Genomic DNA, 20,650 nt, shown 5'->3' on the forward strand with positions numbered 1-20,650 from the left:
TGGTGGGACTGGATAGAAAGAGTGCAGTGCCAGCAGCTATAAGGAAAAGAAGTTTCTAATGGGCAAAGGCAGGCAGCTGCTCCAAGGAATGAATGTGCCTAAGGCGAGCATAAACTGGAGGGGCATTTATAAATCAGAGCCTCAAGAGATGAGAGACTGGAGAGAAGCCACAGCTGCAGGCAGCCCATCACCTGCACAGGTCCCCATCCTCCAGCCTTAAAGCCCTTCTGAGGCTCCCCACCATCCACTCAGAAAAGTCCAGGCTCCTCAGCAGTCGGGCCTTCCCTTCCACGGCTCATCTCCCCTCCCCCACCTTGCCTGGAATCCCAATCCCCAGAATAGTGGTCCTCCTCCTGCACAGTGTCCACCACCCCAGGCTGGCCAAATCCTGCTCCATTCCCAAGGTCCATCTTGACAGTGACCCAGTCCTGGGAAAGCTTCCCTAGTGCCTGCCCAGCCGGCAACGCTGGCCAGACCTCCCCTCACTCGCCAATTACTGCAGTCAGGATACTACTACGCCTGCAGTTTGCTAGCTCGTGGGATGTTTGTGTGACCTGCAGGGACGAAAATGTTTTAAAACAGTTGCCAACATTAAAAAATTGGGCAACTTCACATAAAATTCTTAATGTATGGCTTCTCTTGAACATTTAGGTCTTGTAACACTATATATTTTTTTCATGTTTTATTCAAGTACTTTTATGGTTTCATTTTTCTAATGTTTAGATCTCTTTTCTTATTGGTGTAGTGAATGAAGAATTTTTTTCCTCACATGGCTAACCCACGATATTCTAGACACAAAACTTCCAACCAACTTCTAGATTTGAGTCTCAGTGTTGCAGTCTCACATTTAAATAGCACAGTAGCTTAGATCCTCTGATGCTCCAAGGCTAGTGGGGAAACCAAATCTGCTTTAGCTTCATTCGGAGAGGAAAATGTTACCAGGCCAGTGAGGAAGGAGCTCTGCTACCGTGCCAAACCGAGGCTTCTGGGGAGAGCATGTGAGTGGAGACAAGGTCATGCTGGCCAACATGACTGCAGCAGAGGAAGGGTGAGGTGGAAACCTCAGAATCAGTCATCATGAATGTATTTCACCACAGACTCCACACAGGCCCAGACTATTCCTGCAGGAAGCCTGCCTCTGTCCCTTGTCTTAAGGTGTCATGTGTGCCCTTGGCCCACTTCTTGCAATAAATGCTAGCTGGCCCTAGATGATCTCATCCTTCCCCAGGGCTTCAATGAGCATGACCGTGCAAATGACTTGCAAATTCTCAACTCCAGTCCTTCTACAACCACTAAGCTCCACAGCTGCACTTCTGGCTGCCTGCAAGTCACCTCTACATGGGATCCCAAAGGCACCTTCACCTCAACATATCCTACCCCAAACTTAGGCTCCAAACTTCTCCTCCTGTGGTCTCTCAATAATTAATTACCTACACCAGTATCTTCCTAGTCACCCAGTCTTGAGATCACCATCAGCCTCCAAAATGTCTCTCCGAGGCACTCTCCTTTTCTCCTCTACTGCCACTGTCTAGTTAAGGCTCTTAGTGTCTGGCTAGGACTGCAATAAATTTCTAACATGGGTCCCCTTTCAATCTCCTTCCAACTCTTCCTTCAGAATACCTCCAGGTGTCTGAGGGGGTCACTCCCAGCTGAGAAGTCCTGAGAGGTTCCCCACCACCTACAGCATAAAGTCCCAACTCCAAAAAATGGCATTCAAGGCCTTCCGTTGTTTACCTCAACTTCCCTTTTCACTATTCCCTCCATCCCCACCCCTCCCCCACTCACTCTACACTTGTATCACCCCATTTCACAGACTTTTCACTTCTTCATGCTATTCCATCTACCTGGGATGCCTGTTAACCTGGGGTCATCCTTCACCAGGGTTCTGTCCACCAGCTGGGCTGAATCTCTCTTAGTCTCTAGACCTGTGCTATCCACTACTGTAGCCTCTGGCCACCTGTGGCTATTAAAGCTAATCCAAATGGAGATGCGCCCCAAGTGTAAAATGTACCCTGGACTTCAAAGATTTAGTACTTAAAAACATGTAAAGCATGTAATAATATTCTGTACTGACTACATGTTCAAATGAGGTTTCAAATATAATGGAGTAAAACGTATTAATTTCACCTGCTTCTTTCCACTTTCATTACTGTGGCCACTAGAAAATCTAAAATTACATATATGGCTCTCATTTTATTTCTATTGGACAGAGCTGCTCTAGATATTCTATATTTCTATGAGCCTTCATTTACTCAGTCAACCAGTAATTATGAGCACCTACTATGGGCCAAGTACTCTTACAGGCTCTGGAGATGCAGTGTGAACAAAACAAGGTCCCTGACCTTAGGGAGCTTCCTGTCTGCTGGGGAGGTCGCATTCTGGTGGTGGTTTATAAATGTATCCAATTCTAGATGACTGTGCTTAATATTGAGCACAAAGAACAAGTACCAAGGACTAATCACATCCTTTGTTCTTCTCATGCTCTCAGGTTCTCCCAAAGATGACATCACACGTGGTAAATGAGATCGATAACATATTGCGCAACAAGCCCTACAGCAAAAAGGACTATAGATCATAAGGCAGTGCATGAGCCGCAGGAGCTGCATGGGTAAAGCAGCAGTCTATACAGGTACAGAACGGTGTTACTAGCCAGTGTTCTGAATCACTTAGCAGCCCACTGCTCAACCTCTAGTGTCCCCGGATTCTGAGGTGTCTGCTGTCGCTACCACTGTGCACCTGAATTATGAACACATCTGAAAACTCACAACCAGGAAAATCCATTCTATTTTCTTATCTGGGACTGCAGTCACCTATTCTTACATTGCTCTGTACATCTCATGTTTATGCAAAGGAAAGCATGTGGTGGGGGAAAGACATATTACCTTCAGGCATTTAGTAACTTAAAGAAGGTTGTACAGATATATTTTTTCAAATGAACAACATCCACAGATGCAATGTGGATTGCATCAGAAAGAGTAGGCTCTGTTCACTCAGAAGTCTTGCTTGAAAAATCAGCTGAAACAATTTTACATTTTTTTTTCTATTTTCACATTCATGTTAGCAAGAGTTGTTTTCACTTGTCATTCAACAGAAGTGAAATGCCTAGGTATTTGCTTTCGTTACCTTTTAAATATTTAGTGTTGCTTGGCCTAAAAAATGGCCCTGTATAGCAATTCCTCCAAGGTGGCCTATTAGGATTCTAATAATGTTATGTCCATTTACATGGAGAGATGGTAAAAGGATGAAGACCCTAGTCTTTAACCAGAGACAGTCTGGTTAATTTATGAAAGGGAGAATTACACTACTATGGAAGCCTAGCTTTGAATAAAATGTATCTGCAATGAAGTGTTCATTTTTACCTACATTTTCCTAAAACCTGCTTTATACTTTTGACTGCTTGTAGGCACAGCTTCTGCAAGTTTAAATATTTGAGCTTTAAAAATAAATATACACATGCTCAGTTTTGTAAGTAAATCTGTAAAATACCCAGAAAGGCAAATGTTTGCTGTTTAATTACCACTGGGATTTTACATGCTTGGTGTTTTTGAGAAGTTATTAACATGAAAGTGAATCATGGGCTTCGAGAAAAATGCTGTCACTACTCAGCATATGCTGGGTGAAGTAACTTGCCCAAAGAAAAGTAAATGTTAAAGAACTTCCTAATTCCATAATCACACTATGTGCATTAAACTATATGCATGAAAGTTCTTTGCATGGATTAATGGGGCCTAGCCTTGTGGCACTCCGAAGCTGAGGTATATCCCGCCCTGCCACTACTGGCTACCTACTCTCATGAATATATCACTTGAGAAAAACTGACGGTATACTGTGTGTACCTGTAAGGAGGGAGAAAACTTTTTTCCCCACTTTTAAGGTGTATGTAGAGGGGGGAGGGTCCTCTATCTCTATTAGGACACCTGAGCATGTACAAAATTCTAATTTAATTTTCTGGCCAACAGGACCCCATGTAGAAACCACTGAGACTTACAGAAGAAATGTACTATCAGCTTAAAATGCTATTTTCTGCCATCATTTCCAGATATGTATTTCATGATTAAGTTCTCAATCTTAAAATGTTAGTGTGAAGTACCAACAAATTTTCTTTTTGATTACTATTACCTGTATTCTAATAGGGAAACAGTGCGTTTTTTATCCAAGAGTATCAGATTAATGATGGAAATGGATCATTTTTCAGTTGTTCATTGTGCATTCAATCAATCCAGTGACCTACTGTATGCATAAATGAGCTGAAGTTGTCTAATTGGAACTGCAGTTTATTTGCTTAGAGTAATAAAAGCATTTGTGCATTTAATCTCACAATTAGTTTTTATCTGATCTATCATTATAAGGCTATACATATCATTATAGGAGATACATATATATATACACACACACACACCCATCTTCATAAAACAGGCAGTAAGGATCACTTAAATAAAAATAATGTTGGCAGGTAAGCTGCACTGAGTGATACCTAACAGAAACAGCTTTACCAAAAGATTTAAATTGCAACCCAAACTTTTTTTCTCTTGTTAATGGAGAAAATGATTAGCTACTGAAGATATTTCTCCTTGGGTTTTAGAAATGTTCTGTACTAAGGTTAAAGCTTCTCAAACTCATTTAAAAGAACCTGCAAATTAAAATCAAATACCAACATTGCTTGGCCGTGGGAACATCTAGTTTTATATACAAATCATCTGCCATGGTAAATATACTAGATAAATACATTTCACAGTTCTATCCTTAAGAAAAATTTCCATGCACTCTCATTTTCTTTTCTTTTCTGGAAAGATTTCCTTGGCAGAGAACATACCATTCCAAAGGGTAACCTGGGTGGCAGCCAGCCACATACTGAAACCTCAGCCAAGGGAAATGAAAACTAGAAGCCCTGTGCCTGGCTTCCCACTTTAAGAACTGCCACTTCATCTTCATCCGTAGTGTGCACCAAGGGTCACCGGATAGATGTCAGGGCTTCAAGGGGCCTTCGCCATCTTTGAGACCACCCCACTCCCTGCAAATGAGGAACCCAGGCCTGAAGAGATTAAAGGACTCGCCCAAACTCATACTGCAAGTTGATGGCAGAACCAGGCCTAGAACCCAAGTATTTTGTGTTCCAGTCCAGTGCTCTTTTAGGGATGATTTTTTTAGCTTTAAAGCGTTATGAAAAAGTAAGTTTGTGTGATTTTTTAAGTTAAAAAAACTTGGATATGAATCCAAATTCAGGATCAGTTAAGAAGAAGGAAAGGTCAAAGAAATGCAATGAAAACTCATGAAGGCCAATGAGAAGTTCATCTCTAACCACCTCCATGAAAATCAAACCAACAACCCAAAAGACCCTCCTAATCTTCGATGAATCCCCCTACTTGGGAGTCCAAGGAGGTAGGAGATAACCCCTTACAAGCATTTGATCAGTAACTACAAAAATGTGCATTTATATGCGTGGGAAATTAAAATGGTTAACGTGAAATAATGTAATAAAGATATACTAAATCACACGGTTCTTATAAAGAAGTCTAGGGAAAATATAAATTTTACAAAGCTAAACTTAATGATACTCAATAAGCAAGACCTTTTGGGACTTCTCTGGCGGTCCAGCCGTTAGGACTCTGTGCTTTCACTGCTGAGGGTGCGGTTTCAATCCCTGGTCAGGGAACTAAGATCCCACAAGCCATGCGGTGTGACCAAAAAAAGAAAAAAGCAAGACCTTTCATAAGAATTTTGGGTATAAATCCAACCTCCACATTTGTTAACTTCAAACTTGCTTCAAATTATTCTATCCAAGTTAGAATAATATACCATATAGGTCAACCAGTAGATTTTACTGGCTAAGAATAATTTCAACCCAAGTATTAAGTTATAAATGAACTTCTAACTTATCACAAGGGGTGTAAAAACAGGAATTAAATCATTTTGAATCCCAATTACAGCAAAACCCCTTTTATTTTACTGGTGTTGGATAAAAGGTGTTTTTAAGATAAAAATTCTCCAGCAGGCTTTTACTAACTAAGCCAGATCCAGCATATCATAATTCTACACGCTACACAGTCTTTCTAGGTGACACGGAGAGTGCTGGGGAAAAGGTTCCACAGCTCCTAAGAGTAAAGCACTGGTACAGTAAATCCTTAGTGAAAACTGCAGAACCATCAGAATATGTCTTCTAAACTTATACGCTGGAATTTATCTCACAGTATAGAAAGTTAGAAACTATTATCAGGATTAAAAACAAAAAGTGCCATAGGAAAATTTCAGGACCAAAACCAAATTTTGCTTCCTCACTTTTCTACAAATTATTCAGCTTATTAACTCAAGAGGCACTCTATTAAGAACGTCACACTGATGCCCCTATTTTGCCACCCCATCTCAGGTATACTGTATTGTAAGAATTTTTTTCCCATTTATACAGGCACTGCCATCTAGTGGCAATTTTTTACCTGCAAGTTAAAAATTACAGGTAAAAAATTACTTGACCCAGCTCTGGTAACAAACAGTAGACACTGATGGTTTGTCAAATAGTCATTTTGTCAAATAAGCAAGCGCAATTAGTACAAACGCCACGCCACCAAACTACTGACCAGTTATTAATCAACAGAAAAAAAAAGTTAAAACATAATAAAAATAAACTTCTTATGTGCTACACTAACTACTGTGCAGGGTCTTTCTTCTGACTTCCCCATTAACCCCATATTACCCAGTGGTGGCACATGGATAACAATGTACCAGAGAAAAGTAAAGAACTGCAGACTCTAAAAGCAATGATGAAATCTAATCCTCAGTTGAAGATAATGATGATCTGGGTCACTAGGCAAATGTACTCCTGGCCTGTCTTCCTTCCAGGTTCTTAGATGTGACTTCCCAAAACATCCAACAGCATGGAATTGGAAGATGGAATCCTGGTGAATATCTTTCTATAGTTATAAACAGTGAATATTATTTGCAACATTCACCTTAAATTTAGAAGTGGAAACCAAACATTAAAGTTAAGATTAGCAATTGGGAATATATTTCCTTTAAGATATTGTTTGTAGAAAAGTACTGGATGTGGTCAAAAGCTGACAGGAATTATCACCTGTGAGTCCATAACCTTTTACGTGATGTAGGTTCAAGAAGAGCTTCCCAAACTTGTTCAAATCATGGCACATAGAAAAAAATAATTACCTGTAAACACACTGGTTAAAAAATGCAAGAGACTGCTCTTGGCTGGACCCACAAGGTCTAAAGAGATCAATATTTTGTTTACAATTGATAGGAACCTGTGGACTAAAGGGTCAGATTTATGAAAGTCCTCATGGAAAAATGCTGACCAGCACCAAAACCACTGTAATTTCTTGGAGAGTTCTTTAGAATTCCAGAACTAAGATCACAAAAATTACTCTGGTCTTTTACACATCAATATTCAGGAAAGAGGTTCTCTTATTGAACATTCCTCCAGTGATGTGAGACCCTGGTCAAGAGAAAACAATGATTCCATTCTCTTAATAGGTCAAACCAACATGGTAGGGTCAAGCTAACCTCCCTGGACACCCAGGACCAAAGCTATAGAGCTGAACAGTGTGTACTTTAATAACCACATAGGACAGCTCTCATATGCCTAGGCACTATTTTTAGATTATTACCTTGGCTGCCTTTTACCTTTAAAAGAAAAACAAGAACAACTTTTCCACAAGTTTCTCTTCTCCAAGTTGGAGAAACTAATGTTTTAACTCTGAGTTATTTCAAATCTCAAATTCAGAGACTTGCAAACATGAAGCTTCTGTTCAATCCCCCAGAGGGAGAGGACTCATTCTGATATTTATGGTTCAAAAAAAAAGTTGTAATACTGTGCTTGGAACACACAGAACCAATTATTAACTTCTTGCTACTATTATAAATAATAACAGCTCAGTCCAGGTTACTGTGACCTCTGACAAGTCAAGGAAACAAGTTATTTTCTCCCCTTGTGATTATAACATATTGCAACACTTTTTGCCTTTTAATAAATGTCCTGGTACTCTGAGTTTCCCTTTCAATTCATTTAATTTCAACAATCTGTCAAAAAAAAAAAAGAGCCAATAAACAAATATTGAGTTACATTTTGTTGGGTTTTTCAAACCCTCAAACTCCAGACTTACAAAAACAGCTTGTGTTTCTTCCACCCTGACCACCCTGCTACTTTTCCATATACCACAGGCCACCCATAGACACAAAGCCAGGGCGGTGGAGGGAAGCTGACGTGCTCTACTTGGAGCCAGTAGACAGGAGGGCGATGAGGCCCGAGGAAGCACTTATGGACAAAATGTAGTTCCTGTAAGAATTTAATGTTAAGGAAAATCAAGCCCAAATTGGTTTTCAACAAAACAAAAAGAACCCATCTCTTTGGAATGTACTGTTTTTCTCCTGACGCTGTCTAATGACAATAATGTGCAGTCCCAATGTCTGCAAATGCAATTAACAAGAGAGGAGATTATAAAGAATGAAGAACATTCACAGGAAATGTGTTCCAATTTTAAAAAGAAAACACTAGAGACAGAAACCTAGAACACATGATCACAAATAAAATATCTGAATTCCATTTAACCTGAAGGAAACAAACTGATCAAAGAACATGGGGAGGAAGAAGGGACTTGATTTCCCCAACCCCCCAACCCCCCACATCAAGAGCAAAGGAAAAATAAGTCTTCCCTGTCTATCAGTGTTTTGGCTACAGCTAGCCTGTAAAAGCAAGGAGGTTCTGAAAGTCTGCAGCTACTCTCAGCCTCAGGGCTAGAGTGTTTGGGGCAAACCACTCCAGTATTCCCAGGAGACACAAGTTGGAGGGTGTCTGATATTTTATTACATCAAAATCTCCAACGGTTAAAAGTTTGGCTGCACATTCCTGGATAATACCTTTAATAAATTACCTTAACAAGAGAAGACTGATTCTTGCCCAAAAGCTCAATTTAAGAGCAGCTTGAAACACCGTTAAGCTATTATGAAACGTGCCAATTTAACTCCAGTGCCTATCCACCCAACCTCAAAGCCCCAAAGTACCAGCAGACACAGGGCTCATGCCAGGAGGTAGCAAAGAAGGCAAGTTTGCTTTGTCTCCTTAGAACTTTTTTTAACTAGGCAGGTACACATCATCATATACGTAAGACTGCTTTGTAATACTTGTTATTTATCATGAAGTCTTAATTCATAAACTTAAAAGAACTTCAAATCAAACCAAAAGCCCGTTTTAAATGTCCAGAAACTTGCCTAAGGTCACGGTGGTTTTTAAAGGACTGACTCCCTGTGTAGTTTTTTGTTACCAGAAAATACTCAGACAAATCAAAACTAAAAAGAACTGTTTCTAGACTTCTAAAAAAGATGATCAGCCTTTAAAAGGATACACTGTGGGGTTGAAGTTCTTCAATATAAAGAAGGAAGCAACAATGACCAAGACCAGAAATAGGGTGTTATTATAGAAGATGGAAAATGTTGTAGCTTCATAATCAGCAACTTCATTCTTCTTCCACAAGATTCTGTGGACATAAAACAAGTCATTTACGTTTTTAAATAGGTACTAAAAATTGTAAATACCACATGGCTCTAGCTCATAGTAAGTTTTTCCTTAAGTGTTCTGGGCAGAATCTGTTTTTAATATTAAATTCAATCAGCATTGTCCCCTTTTTCCTACTGAAAAAGATATTTCACTTTACTGATGCTCAGGAATTCCCTGGTGGTCCTGTGGTTAGGACTCGGTGCTTTCACTGCTGGGGTCCAGATTCAATCCCTGGTCAGGGAACTAAGATCTCGCAAGCCGCACGATGCAGCCAAAAAAAAACTTTATCGATGCTCAAGAAACAGTTGCTGGGTATGTTCCTTTTTTTCCCAGGCAGTTAGAGCTTTGCAGGAAGGGACTGATTAATTGAAATTAGCTTGGTTTCATCAGCAACTGAAATAGGCATCTTTCTCTAGGTACTCACCAAAAACAAACTTGATGATTAGCAGCCTGACAGGGCTTTCTCAGCTGTTTGAGGCTTGAGACTCTCTACAGTCTACAGATGTCAGCCTTCAATATGTCGCCTTAAGACAAGCCCATGGACAAAGCTAGCTGTGGCATCACAGAAGCAGACTTGTCTGCGACTCTCTTTAGCCATCTTTATTTAATTCAAACTAAGAATCTGCTTGATCATTAGGAGGAGTTTTTAACTTCTGTGAAACCCATTTACTTCCCCCGCCCCCCCCCGGTATGCGGGCCTCTCACTGTTGTGGCCTCTCCCGTTGCGGAGCACAGGCTCCGGACGCGCAGGCTCAGCGGCCATGGCTCATTCCCGGACCGGGGCACGAACCCGTGTCCCCTGCATCGGCAGGCGGATTCTCAACCACTGCGCCACCAGGGAAGCCCCCCATTTACTTTTTATTTAATCTTCTTTACGCATTATATCATATTAATTTACTAGTACTTTATCAAACTTTTCTTTTACCTCTTCACACAGGCAACAGGAAGTTCCAGGGTGCCTGTGAATAAGGGAGCCTTTATTTCCCTCAGTTAATTAACTTTGTAAAGCAATTTACAAAGTTAAAAGAGTAGGTAGGTTGTGACCCATTAGTGGGACATGAAATCTCAACTGAGTGGATCTGATGTTCAGGAAAAATTACTGAGTGAGTTGAGACCAGCACATTAAAAAAAAAAAAAAAGGAAAAAATAGAAAAGCATCAAGTGCATCACATACAGTAGGGTAATAATTATTGTTCTGTGAAACATTTACATGTGTGCATGTAAAAGTGTATTTGGTCAAAGAGTAAAATATATATATATTTTTTTACTGTAGGTCATTATCAAAAAGGCTGTAACTCATTGCCATAGATGTTTTCTCCCCCAGAAAGATACATTACTCTGGGGCCAGATAGTACCTGCAACTAATCCTAAGGACAGCACTATGGCTAACGTCAGTAGTAACTGCCATGTTTTAGTCACCAAATGTTCTAATCTAAAGTCAACAAGCGAGCTTCCCTGGTGGCGCAGTGGTTGAGAGTCCGCCTGCCGATGCAGGGGACGCGGGTTCGTGCCCCAGCCTGGGAAGATCCCACATGCCGCGGAGCAGCTGGGCCCATGAGCCATGGCCGCTGGGCCTGCGCGTCCGGAGCCTGTGCTCCGTAACGGGAGAGGCCACAACAGTGAGAGGCCTGCGTACTGCAAAAAAAATAAAAAAATAAAAAATAAATAAAGTCAACAAGCATGGCTGTAAAGGACCTAAATGGAGGTATTAGCATCTTATCTTCATCAGAAGAAATTTGTGGTGTCTAATACATATGCCATATTTCCTTGATTCTGTAGATACCATCAACTTAATAAATCTTCAATTTGCTGTAAACTTTGGAAGAAGTGAAGGACATTACATTAAATGCAGCTATCAACCATAAAACAGCTTCTGATTTCAGAGAAGTTTAAATGTAAATTTAAAAAATATACGTGACTTGGAATTAATACATTATACCATTCTAACAATGATCAAAGAAAACACCAGCCCAGAAATATCCATAGTCCCAACATGGTTTAATGCTACAAAACACTCAGAACAATTGCCTCTGTTTTTAAGACTCTGGCACAAGACCCAGTGAAGACAGGTTCCTTAAGTAGGCCACTAGCATGCCTTTACTGCTGGTGATTAAATTATCACACCTCCACTGCAGCACTTTTCCCTAACTCCCCATCATGTGCTGAATCAGAACCATCTTCAAGATATTTTTGATGAAAGAGTAGCTCAATCCTTTAGGTTATCCCAGCTCGCAAAGACCGTGTGTTACATCAGGGTATACACAGTCAGGACTGTCTGACAGCTCTCAACTTTTTCTAGTCCAGCCTGGTTTATTTTGAAAAAGTTTAGGACCCCCAATTGCCCTCATCAGCAATGGTTCCACAAAAGCTTCACTGGTAGGAAATCTAATTTGGGAGAATACTTCTCAAGCAGTCATTTTTCTAAGGAACACTTCCTAAAACAGGAGAAAAGTTGAGACCAAACCCAACAACTCTTACAATCTGATAATACTAAATGTTGGACTGTCAGTAAGTCAAGGAGAAATAACATTCATACCTTGGGACAAACATTAATGAATCTGATTCTCCTCTGCTAATTTCCTTGGATAGGTAAAAAAGTAGGTTCAAAAGTGGCATGTAGTCCATATTCCAAATGATTTTAGATAGAGCTTTGAAGATACCCATCTGGGCAGAAAGATGCCGATAAGCCTTCTCTTAAATCTCTTGGAAGTAACTAATCCTTTGAGGAAGAAAAATACTGGATCTTAAAGGGAGTCTTGGATCCAGTTATCAGCATCAATAACGAGTACAGACTTGGGTACAACTGTATCCAGCATGGCCTTTGCGAGAGAATTACAAACAGCACAAATTTCTACTGGTGACAAGAAAGAAAATTTTATAATCTTCTGACACTCTGCATTTTATATATCAATAAAACCTACATTTCATCCTACTCTGAAATACCTGGTCCAGGCAACGGCAAAGAGGTTTCATTTCCAATTCCAACTCTGATCCACTAGTAGAGACTACCTGAATACCACACTGACAAAGATTCTGAGACACATCCCAGGATCAAGAACAAGTGCCAGACCAAATCAGGCGAGTCTGTAGTGGGCAGAAGAGACTCATCTGCCATTTCTGATACAAGTAATCACCTAAACCTGCAAGACCTGTAAGAGCTTGTAACAAGCATTTTGAAATTTGGGTAACTATGATGGGTACTCCAGTTTAAGAACCACTGTTCTAATAAATATTATAATTCAATGAAAAGGTTAAAAGAAAGTGGTCTAGATTCTCTAATATCTATCCCTATGCAAAAATTTGCAATTAAAAAGCTATGCAGGGGCTTCCCTGGTGGCGCAGTGGTTGAGAATCGCCTGCCGATGCAGGGGACACGGGTTCGTGCCCCAGTCCGGGAAGATCCCACATGCCGGGGATCGGCTAGGCCCGTGAGCCATGGCCGCTGAGCCTGCACGTCCGGAGCCTGTGCTCCGCAATGGGAGAGGCCACAACGGTGAGAGGCCCGCGTACCGCAAAAAAAAAAAAAAAAAAGCTATGCAGAGGGAGGAGTTGTTGAGTAGCAGAAACTTTAAAGAGAAAAGGCAAAGTAACCATCTTGTCACATCTCTCCTCTTAGGTAACATATGCAATAGATTTTTGCCTAGCAATCCATTTGTATTCCAGTATGGCCCAGCATCCATTAGGAAATGCTTCTTTTTGTTTTGTAATATGTGGTCCCAGAGGTTGTCATGAATCAGCATGATATTCACAAGAGCTGTACATAAATGTTGAGCAATATTTGGAGATATTAATCAAGTTTAAGGTGGAAATTTATTTCTTTGAAAGTATAATGAATTCTTGTTAATATTTTAAAACAAAAATAACTTTGCAATTCTAAAAAAAAAGAGAAAAAAAAAAGTTATGCAGAGCCAGAGGTCTTTAAAGCTGCTCCCTAAAAAACAGGCCTTCACTGTCATGATTTTAATATTGTGCCTTCAGTTTTATGAAGGATCCATAGGACATAATCATTTCAATAATGTTTTGGTGCCTGTCCAAAACCACTGTAGAAGACACTGTTCATTAAGTTACTCAGTGTCCCTTAAATAAGGATCCACTTGATAAAGTCCTTCCAAGATTCAGTGCCAGGAAAGTTTCTTTTCAGAAGGACTTGCATGCTGCTTCTCATCCGACAATGAAAGCTGGACGACTTTGGATGCTTCCTCTGACACTTGGAAGCTCAGAGCTGAGTTTAGTGCCCAACTGCTGTAACTAATGCCGAGGTCCTTGTTCATCCACCTTTTCTTACTTTTAAACGGTTTCTGATCTTTTTAAATTGTATTGCTTTGTTTCACATGCAATTTAATATTGCAAGTCCCCACAAAGTCTTTCTGGAGAAAAGTGGGATAAAAATTCCATTTCATAAAGCACCTCGTAGATACTAAAATTTAAGATCCATGAAAACAGCCTCGACTCATGACTCTATTAAACCATCTGGCAACTCTTAAGCGCAAGTTTACTCAATCATTCAGAGACTTCTCAGATGTCAGACTACTCAGATGTCTACTCAGATGTTTATTAGCCTTCTAACAGCAGCTGGCAGGAAAAACTGGGGGTGGGACTAACAAATGTGGCACAGAATTCGGCAACAGGAGACAAACCTAATTCTTTTCTTTTTCCCAAACAATGCAGATAACCAAGAACCAGATGTCCCCAGGGAAGCTCAGAAGCAGAAATACCACCACCTAAAAATGCTAACACACAACACAATATAAACTCTTCAGACCCAGAGGGGTTAGGTGATAGCCTCAAGGTCACACAGCTACCAAGTGGCAGAGCCAGCACTGGACACAGCTCTGCAGGCTCCTAAATTCCAGCAGAGCAGTTGAATACAAGCTCTCAAGTCAGACTGGCTGCATTCTTATCCTGGTTTTACTAATCTATGGCCTTGGGCAAGGTACCCGAGCTTTCTGTACCTCAGATTCCTCAGGTGTAAAGTGGGGAAAACAACAGTACCTACCTCATGGAGCTCTTTGGAGGAATAAATGAGCTGTGTACAGCACAAAGAAAAGTATCTGGTAGTAATAAAAACTCAAAAAGTCAGTTATTATTCTCATTACCATGACTTCTAACACCAACGTTTTCCTCAGATAACTCTAATATCCACATGCTCTAAGCAGAAACCAAAAACGTATTTTCTACAAATAACCCCCTTTTTGATTACCACAAACACTTTAAATAGGGAGCCAAACCTTTCATCTTTTTCCTTCCGAGACATCTTTCTGTTATCAGCTTCAGAAAGTTTTCGAGTCACTTCTTTGGAAACAGCATCCTCCCTCTTCTGTGCTACTCTGGAAGGAAAAGAAAAAAAGTTTCCACATGCTCCAGGAGTGAACATCACACTCTCTCAGAAACACTCTGTACTCATATCTTGTATTGGCAACTGTATACTTTACATTTCAAGAAAATAAGCTGGACAGAAAGTTCCAAGTTTATTACACTGTGCTAGCCAAAAGAGAGGGAGTTCAAGAAACTTCCAAGATGTGGTTTATTAGTGATGTGTTTTGATTTCTGCTTAAAAGGGAGAATTTTCCTAAGTTAGGAATTTAATATGGAAATAAAAGTCAAATGCTATTAACACAGTTTAGTTATGAATCATTATATCTCCACTTTGTTTTTTTTTTTTTGCTCCACTTTGTTTTAACTCATAATTTAACTGTTCCACAAATAAATTTGTTAAGGCATTAGCAAATGATACATGATTTCAATTCCAATAAATAACAGGAGAGAAAACTAAGCTTAACAAAGAGAGAATTAATAGCTGTAATATCTTAAAGTAAAGCTTTTAACTTTACTCCAAAGGGGAATTTCACTAAAAAGAAATAATACCACATGGTTAAGAGTGACCACAGCACTTTTAGTTAAACAAACTGCTGGTTTGAGAGTTGCACCAAGAGATAATATGGAATCAGCCAGAAAAGGCTGGAAGTGTTATTCAAGAAATCAGATCAGAATCTTTAGTGATGAGTCAGATAAAGAAAAAAATGACATAATCCTAAAAAAATCTATGAGGTGAATTTTATCAGATGGGGTTGCTAGTGAGAGAGGATAAAATTTAACCTGTGATGAAATATAAAAAGCCTCCCAGGGCTTCCCTGGTGGCGCAGTGGTTGCGCGTCCGCCTGCCGATACAGGGGAACCGGGTTCGCGCCCCGGTCCGGGAAGATCCCACATGCCGCGGAGCGGCTGGGCCCGTGAGCCATGGCCGCTGAGCCTGCGCGTCCGGAGCCTGTGCCCCGCAACGGGAGAGGCCACGACACTGAGAGGCCCGCCTACCACAAAAAAAAAAAAAAAAAAAAAGCCTCCCAAAGATTAGCCATTTAAATTCAACATGATTTATTTTTCATAATATGAGAGAAACTGATTAGCCATAAACATAGAAAAAGTAATAACTGATCACAAACAAAATATAACAATTACAAAGTCCCACTAAGAAAACATTCAACACGATACTGAGATGTATTGAAAGCAACAGGATGTGCACCATAGAGATATATATCTGTTCAATCTACGTTCAATTACTCAATCCCTCATTACTATGTATATTAAGTTCTGGTCAGTGGACCAAAAGAAACTGTGGGAAAATCAGGATGGACTCCTGAAAAGCCCAAGACCATTCAAAGCAATAGTTCTCAACCTTTCTCCAACCACATGAGCTTCTGGGCTACAAATTAAGCACAAATTCAGGCTGGTTTTACCTATATCTCCATCTCTATCTCTCACTCAAGAACCAAGTTAGAAGTGACATTATTAAAAAGAAAACCTTTAATCAGCTTCAACTGATGTATTTTTCCACAAATTGATAACTGGAGAGAGGAAAATCAGTTTGTCTAAAAAAAACAGGTAAAAGGAAATAAGTTCTGAAACATAAAGAAAAAAGGCAGCTAAGAGAGCAGGTAGCTGCTTTAAGAGATACTTTAAGACACTATAATGTCCAACTTTCCCTGGCTCATTTTATTATGTAAAAGTTCAGTTCCGCAAGGCAGAGACTCTGATCTCTTAATCTCTAGCAAATCCCAGGCACTTATTAAGTGTTTCCTGAACTTCACATAAGACTGTTTTTTTCTAGGAAAGGCCAATTGATAAGAAATGGACATGGTTTACAGTAGAAACCTTTCTTAGCGGAACAGAGGGTAAAAAAAATATACACACCACCACCACCCCCAACTGTCAGAGTGCTAGGACACAGGAATAAACTATTTTCAGAGGAGTTGGCTCTAAGCATCTCTTGGACAAATAGTCAATCATCTGTCCACATGACAAATCTTCCTGAAGACACTGAACCAGATAACTAGTTAATTTCTCTTCCATGTCTACAATTCTATACTCGCCTAACAAAGACATTAACAACCACACTGTAGGTTTATTACAACTCAAGAAGCCCTACCCTCCATCTCAGTGCTCTTAGAAAACAAACCTCACTCAGCGCTGAATGCTCTAAAGCAAAACAGAGGTAAATCCAGGGGCCCAGCTCTCCGCCAACTGAGATAAAAAAACATCTTTGCAAACATTTTTAAAATCATGCCACCTTAAAAAAAAAATTCCCATGGGATCTCTCACCCCCAACCTCTCCAACACTGCACACAAACATTTATTACATGCCAGATACCATGGTTTACGTCGCACGTATCATATTTAATCCTCACCATCCCACGAGGTACCATTAGTACTCCCATTTTACAGCTCAAGAAACTTAAGTCTAGAAAGATGAAATGCATGCCCAAGGCTCTGCATTTAAGAGCAGCAGAGCTGGGACTGGAATCCAGACTGTCGACTCTGAAGCCATTCTCTCTACCACCAACACCTACCCACACTCAGAATCCTGCTGGCTCTTTAAGCCTTAACGATCTTGCCAATCTGTAGGAGTTTTGATGTCAGTAGCAATATTTAATATTACACCAAAACTATGACTAAAAAATAATTCCATTCAGAGAGTGTATTAAGTCAGTAGGTCACTGAAATTTTACTGAGCTAAATTAAACGTACCATTAACTATTGTAAGGGAAATAAACAAAAGACATGGCAGTTGCCCTCAAGAAGCCGAAAGGAGAAATGAGGGGAAAGAACATGATTTTTGACTCCAAAAAGGCGAATAAAAATGATATGCAGAACAAGTGAAAAAACACTAGGTCCCAAATGGACTGAGTTCCAAGGGGATCACAAAGGATGGGTCATGCAAAACACCCACTTCTGAGGGCTTCGCTATCCACAGATGGCCATGCCTCACAAGAAAGACAGCCCAGGACAGCAGAGGCCGAGATGGGCTGAATCCTGGAATGGCAGTTAGTGAAGAGGGGCTGTCAAGCAGGGAGACAACAAAGATGACCTGGATTTAGCCGTTCTAGCAATAGCCACGCACAACCTGGACTCCTAAGGGTCGAGAACGACAGTGGAGAGGCTGCTGAGGCCAGTTTCAGCTGCTGAGGCCATTTCTGGCCTCCTTACAATAAATCCCTGTTAACTGAGATCATCTCAATGTGTTTCTACTCCTCATCACTAGAAAGCTTAACACAGGAACAATAAGGACAGTTAAGAGTTCTCTGGAAAAGATTCCTAAGTCTTGAAATATCAGACATGTAAGAGTGGAAAGAAAGGAAGATGATTCTAAATGAGGGAGGGGACGAGTCACGTTCAAAGGATGACACAAAAGCTGAGTCCGAAGATCTAAGGCCCAATCCTAAAAGACAAGGCCCCACTGGTAGGAGGCAAAAGACTTGCATTCCGGGGCCTGGAAGAATCTGGATTTAATACATTTAGAAAAGAGAAGGCCATGAAGAGTTGTTAGGAGAGTGACACGATAAAATGAAGGTAGAAACAGAGGAAATATAGTAACCTTTTACATTTTCATATTCTCATAAGAAAAATGCAATCAGCATTAAAAAATGTCAGTGTTGAATATAAGAAAAAAAGACCACTTCTTTCACATCCAAAAATTCTACATGGTGAGCCCAGAACAATTCCTTCTAGAAAGAATTCCATTTGACTTCTAAAATGTTACTTTACTTGGTAAGTTTGTTTTTCTGAACCCCATGATTAAGGATGGTACTTAAGTGTTTTAATTCCACCATCAATACCCACTTCCATAGCAGTGTTAGAAGCACTGTCTCTGCTTTTCGGTTAGTTGCTACTCCTTCATACCATTAATGTGCCTCCCCCCTCCAAATATATACATATATATCTCAAAATAGTGCTTACTGAAACCCCCACACACAAAAATGGTCTTTAAGAAGACCTCCTACTATATAAAAATGCAACAATAGATACTTTCTCTTGAGAAATATACTTACTTGTGCTTGAGAACAAATTTCACATTTTTGTATGCAAAGGCTACCAAATAAGTGCTTACTAGGGTCATCACACTATACAGAACAGCAGACTGAATAAGATCCATGTGCCATATTCGCCAATATAGCCCTGAATTAAGATAAAAGGGGGAGGGGGTATACAAAAAGAAACAAAGTATTACCAGCCAGTTACAAAAGCCTGATGAATAAATTATAGCTAAACCTGGTAAAATACAGCCCTGATTAGGGAATCCAGTATACAGTATAAGGGGAACTTCAGAAGTGTGATATCCAGTAAAACGTTAGTCTCAAGTTTCCCTAGTTGAGAACACTCGAAAAACATAACCTTTCTATAAGTAGTCCATTATGAGATTTCTGCTTCTAAAATGAGAACAAACCCTGGCTCAACAAAATCACAATTCAGACTTCAAATTTCATTCTAAAGGGTACTATCACGCTAACTACAGGCCATTCCAAAACGCCATGTGCATCCCCAAACCAGAGTTTACACGCTGACGTGGCTGTTATCTGAAATCAAGGCAGTGCTCAGTGCAGCCAGTGAACCAAAAAGCTCCACACCACGTTAACTGCACGCTGGGTTTTATAAAGACGAAAGAGAAAATACATCTGGATTTGACTGTCCAACAAGAGTGCAGCAATGTGAGAGGAAATTCACATTCGGGAATCCTGAGCTCTAAAAACAACCTTGGCCAAGACTGTATAGTTTTTCCATCCAAGTAAGAATTCTAGAATTGCCCTTAATAGGCTTATTAAAAGGGTTACTACACATTGTAGAGCGCGGGCTCTTGGCACTGGTCCAACTTCTCTCGTCAAACTAGGAAAATAATGTTCTGCGTGAAGCAGTCCTCGTAAAGCTACACTTCTAATTCAGTGCGGGTGTTAATGTCTCTCATCTTAATTCATGAGTTTCTCCAAAATAAGTAATAAGTTTAAGATCTCGTAACAGCAAACGATAGTTGTAGGGGAAAAAAGCAAATAGCAGGCTATATACCTAAATGTTAGCATCACAAGATCTTAACCCGAACGTTAGTTTTAATACTGATTCGGGGCCGCCATCCCGGAACGAGTAACTCACAATCCGCAGGAGTGAGGCCCGGGAACGAGCTAGCGTACTTTTAAAACGCGCCACAGGTGACTCTTCTGGGATGCCGCCCACCACTACCCTGGACCAGATCACGGAGGCCCACAGAGGGTACGTGCTGCCCGCGAGCCCAGGGCGAGCTGGGGAGAGCGCGGGCCCCGGCTCACGCCTCGCCGGTCCGCCCGGCCCTGCCACGTCCCCGCCCAGGCCGACCCGCCGAAGGCCTCCCCGCCCGCCTCTCTCCAAGCGCTCACAGATGGGGATGGCGGACACGATGAAGGCGTTCCCGAAGAAGAGCGCCGAGGACTTGGCCGAGAGGTTGCGGCTGAAATCCTGCAGGAGCAGGTCCTCCTCGGACTGCTGCTTGGAGCTGCCTTTGGGAGCCATGGTGGAACCGCAGCTGCGAGACGAGAGGGCCGAGTCAGGCTCCGAGCCGGGCAGATGCCGCTGGCACCACCCCTGCGGCCACCGTATCCGCTAACGACCCGTCAGCGCCGCGCGCGGAAGAGGGAACCGGCGTTGCGCGGCGCGGGGCAAGCGTCCACAGGATTGGCCAGTCTGGCGCCGCTACGTAGGTTTCTCGGCATGATTGGGCGAGCGGGCCAGACTTCCGGATTCCTGGCAAGCCACGTGACGCGTCAGTTTCTAGGAGAAAGCCGGGACTTGTAGTTTAGTGGGTGCTTTTTTTTTTTTTTTTTTTTTAAATTAACAAAACGTTATTGACATTAC

At 41.0% G+C, this 20,650-nt stretch overlaps 2 protein-coding genes across 3 annotated transcripts in view; one reads left to right on the plus strand and one right to left on the minus strand.

Moving 5' to 3' along the window:
- The window catches only part of KCNAB1 (potassium voltage-gated channel subfamily A regulatory beta subunit 1), a 400,369-nt gene extending 393,464 nt beyond the window's left edge, over window positions 1-6,905 (plus strand). The window contains exon 14 of the mRNA XM_055081324.1: window positions 2,489-6,905. Within this exon, the coding sequence (XP_054937299.1) occupies window positions 2,489-2,578 (90 nt within the window). The 3' untranslated portion in view covers window positions 2,579-6,905. The remainder of the gene's footprint in view (window positions 1-2,488) is intronic.
- SSR3 (signal sequence receptor subunit 3) overlaps window positions 1-20,397 on the minus strand; it is a 28,596-nt gene extending 8,199 nt beyond the window's left edge. The window contains exons 1-5 of one of the 2 annotated variants that reach the window (XR_003680098.2): window positions 20,176-20,387; window positions 18,823-18,949; window positions 14,728-14,826; window positions 9,348-9,479; window positions 8,109-8,281 (exon numbers count right to left, since the gene is read on the minus strand). Coding sequence is in view for 1 of the 2 variants with exons in the window: in XM_007108114.4 (XP_007108176.1) it covers window positions 8,215-8,281; window positions 9,348-9,479; window positions 14,728-14,826; window positions 18,823-18,949; window positions 20,176-20,308 (558 nt within the window). In the remaining variant the exon portion in view is untranslated. Of the gene's footprint in view, window positions 1-7,664; window positions 8,282-9,347; window positions 9,480-14,727; window positions 14,827-18,822; window positions 18,950-20,175 lie in introns of those variants that run through there. The other variant, XM_007108114.4, reaches the window with a different exon arrangement.
- Window positions 20,398-20,650: the final 253 nt, after the last annotated feature.

This window comes from Physeter macrocephalus, chromosome 1, assembly GCF_002837175.3.
Source record: "Physeter macrocephalus isolate SW-GA chromosome 1, ASM283717v5, whole genome shotgun sequence".
Taxonomy (NCBI): Eukaryota; Metazoa; Chordata; class Mammalia; order Artiodactyla; family Physeteridae; genus Physeter; species Physeter macrocephalus.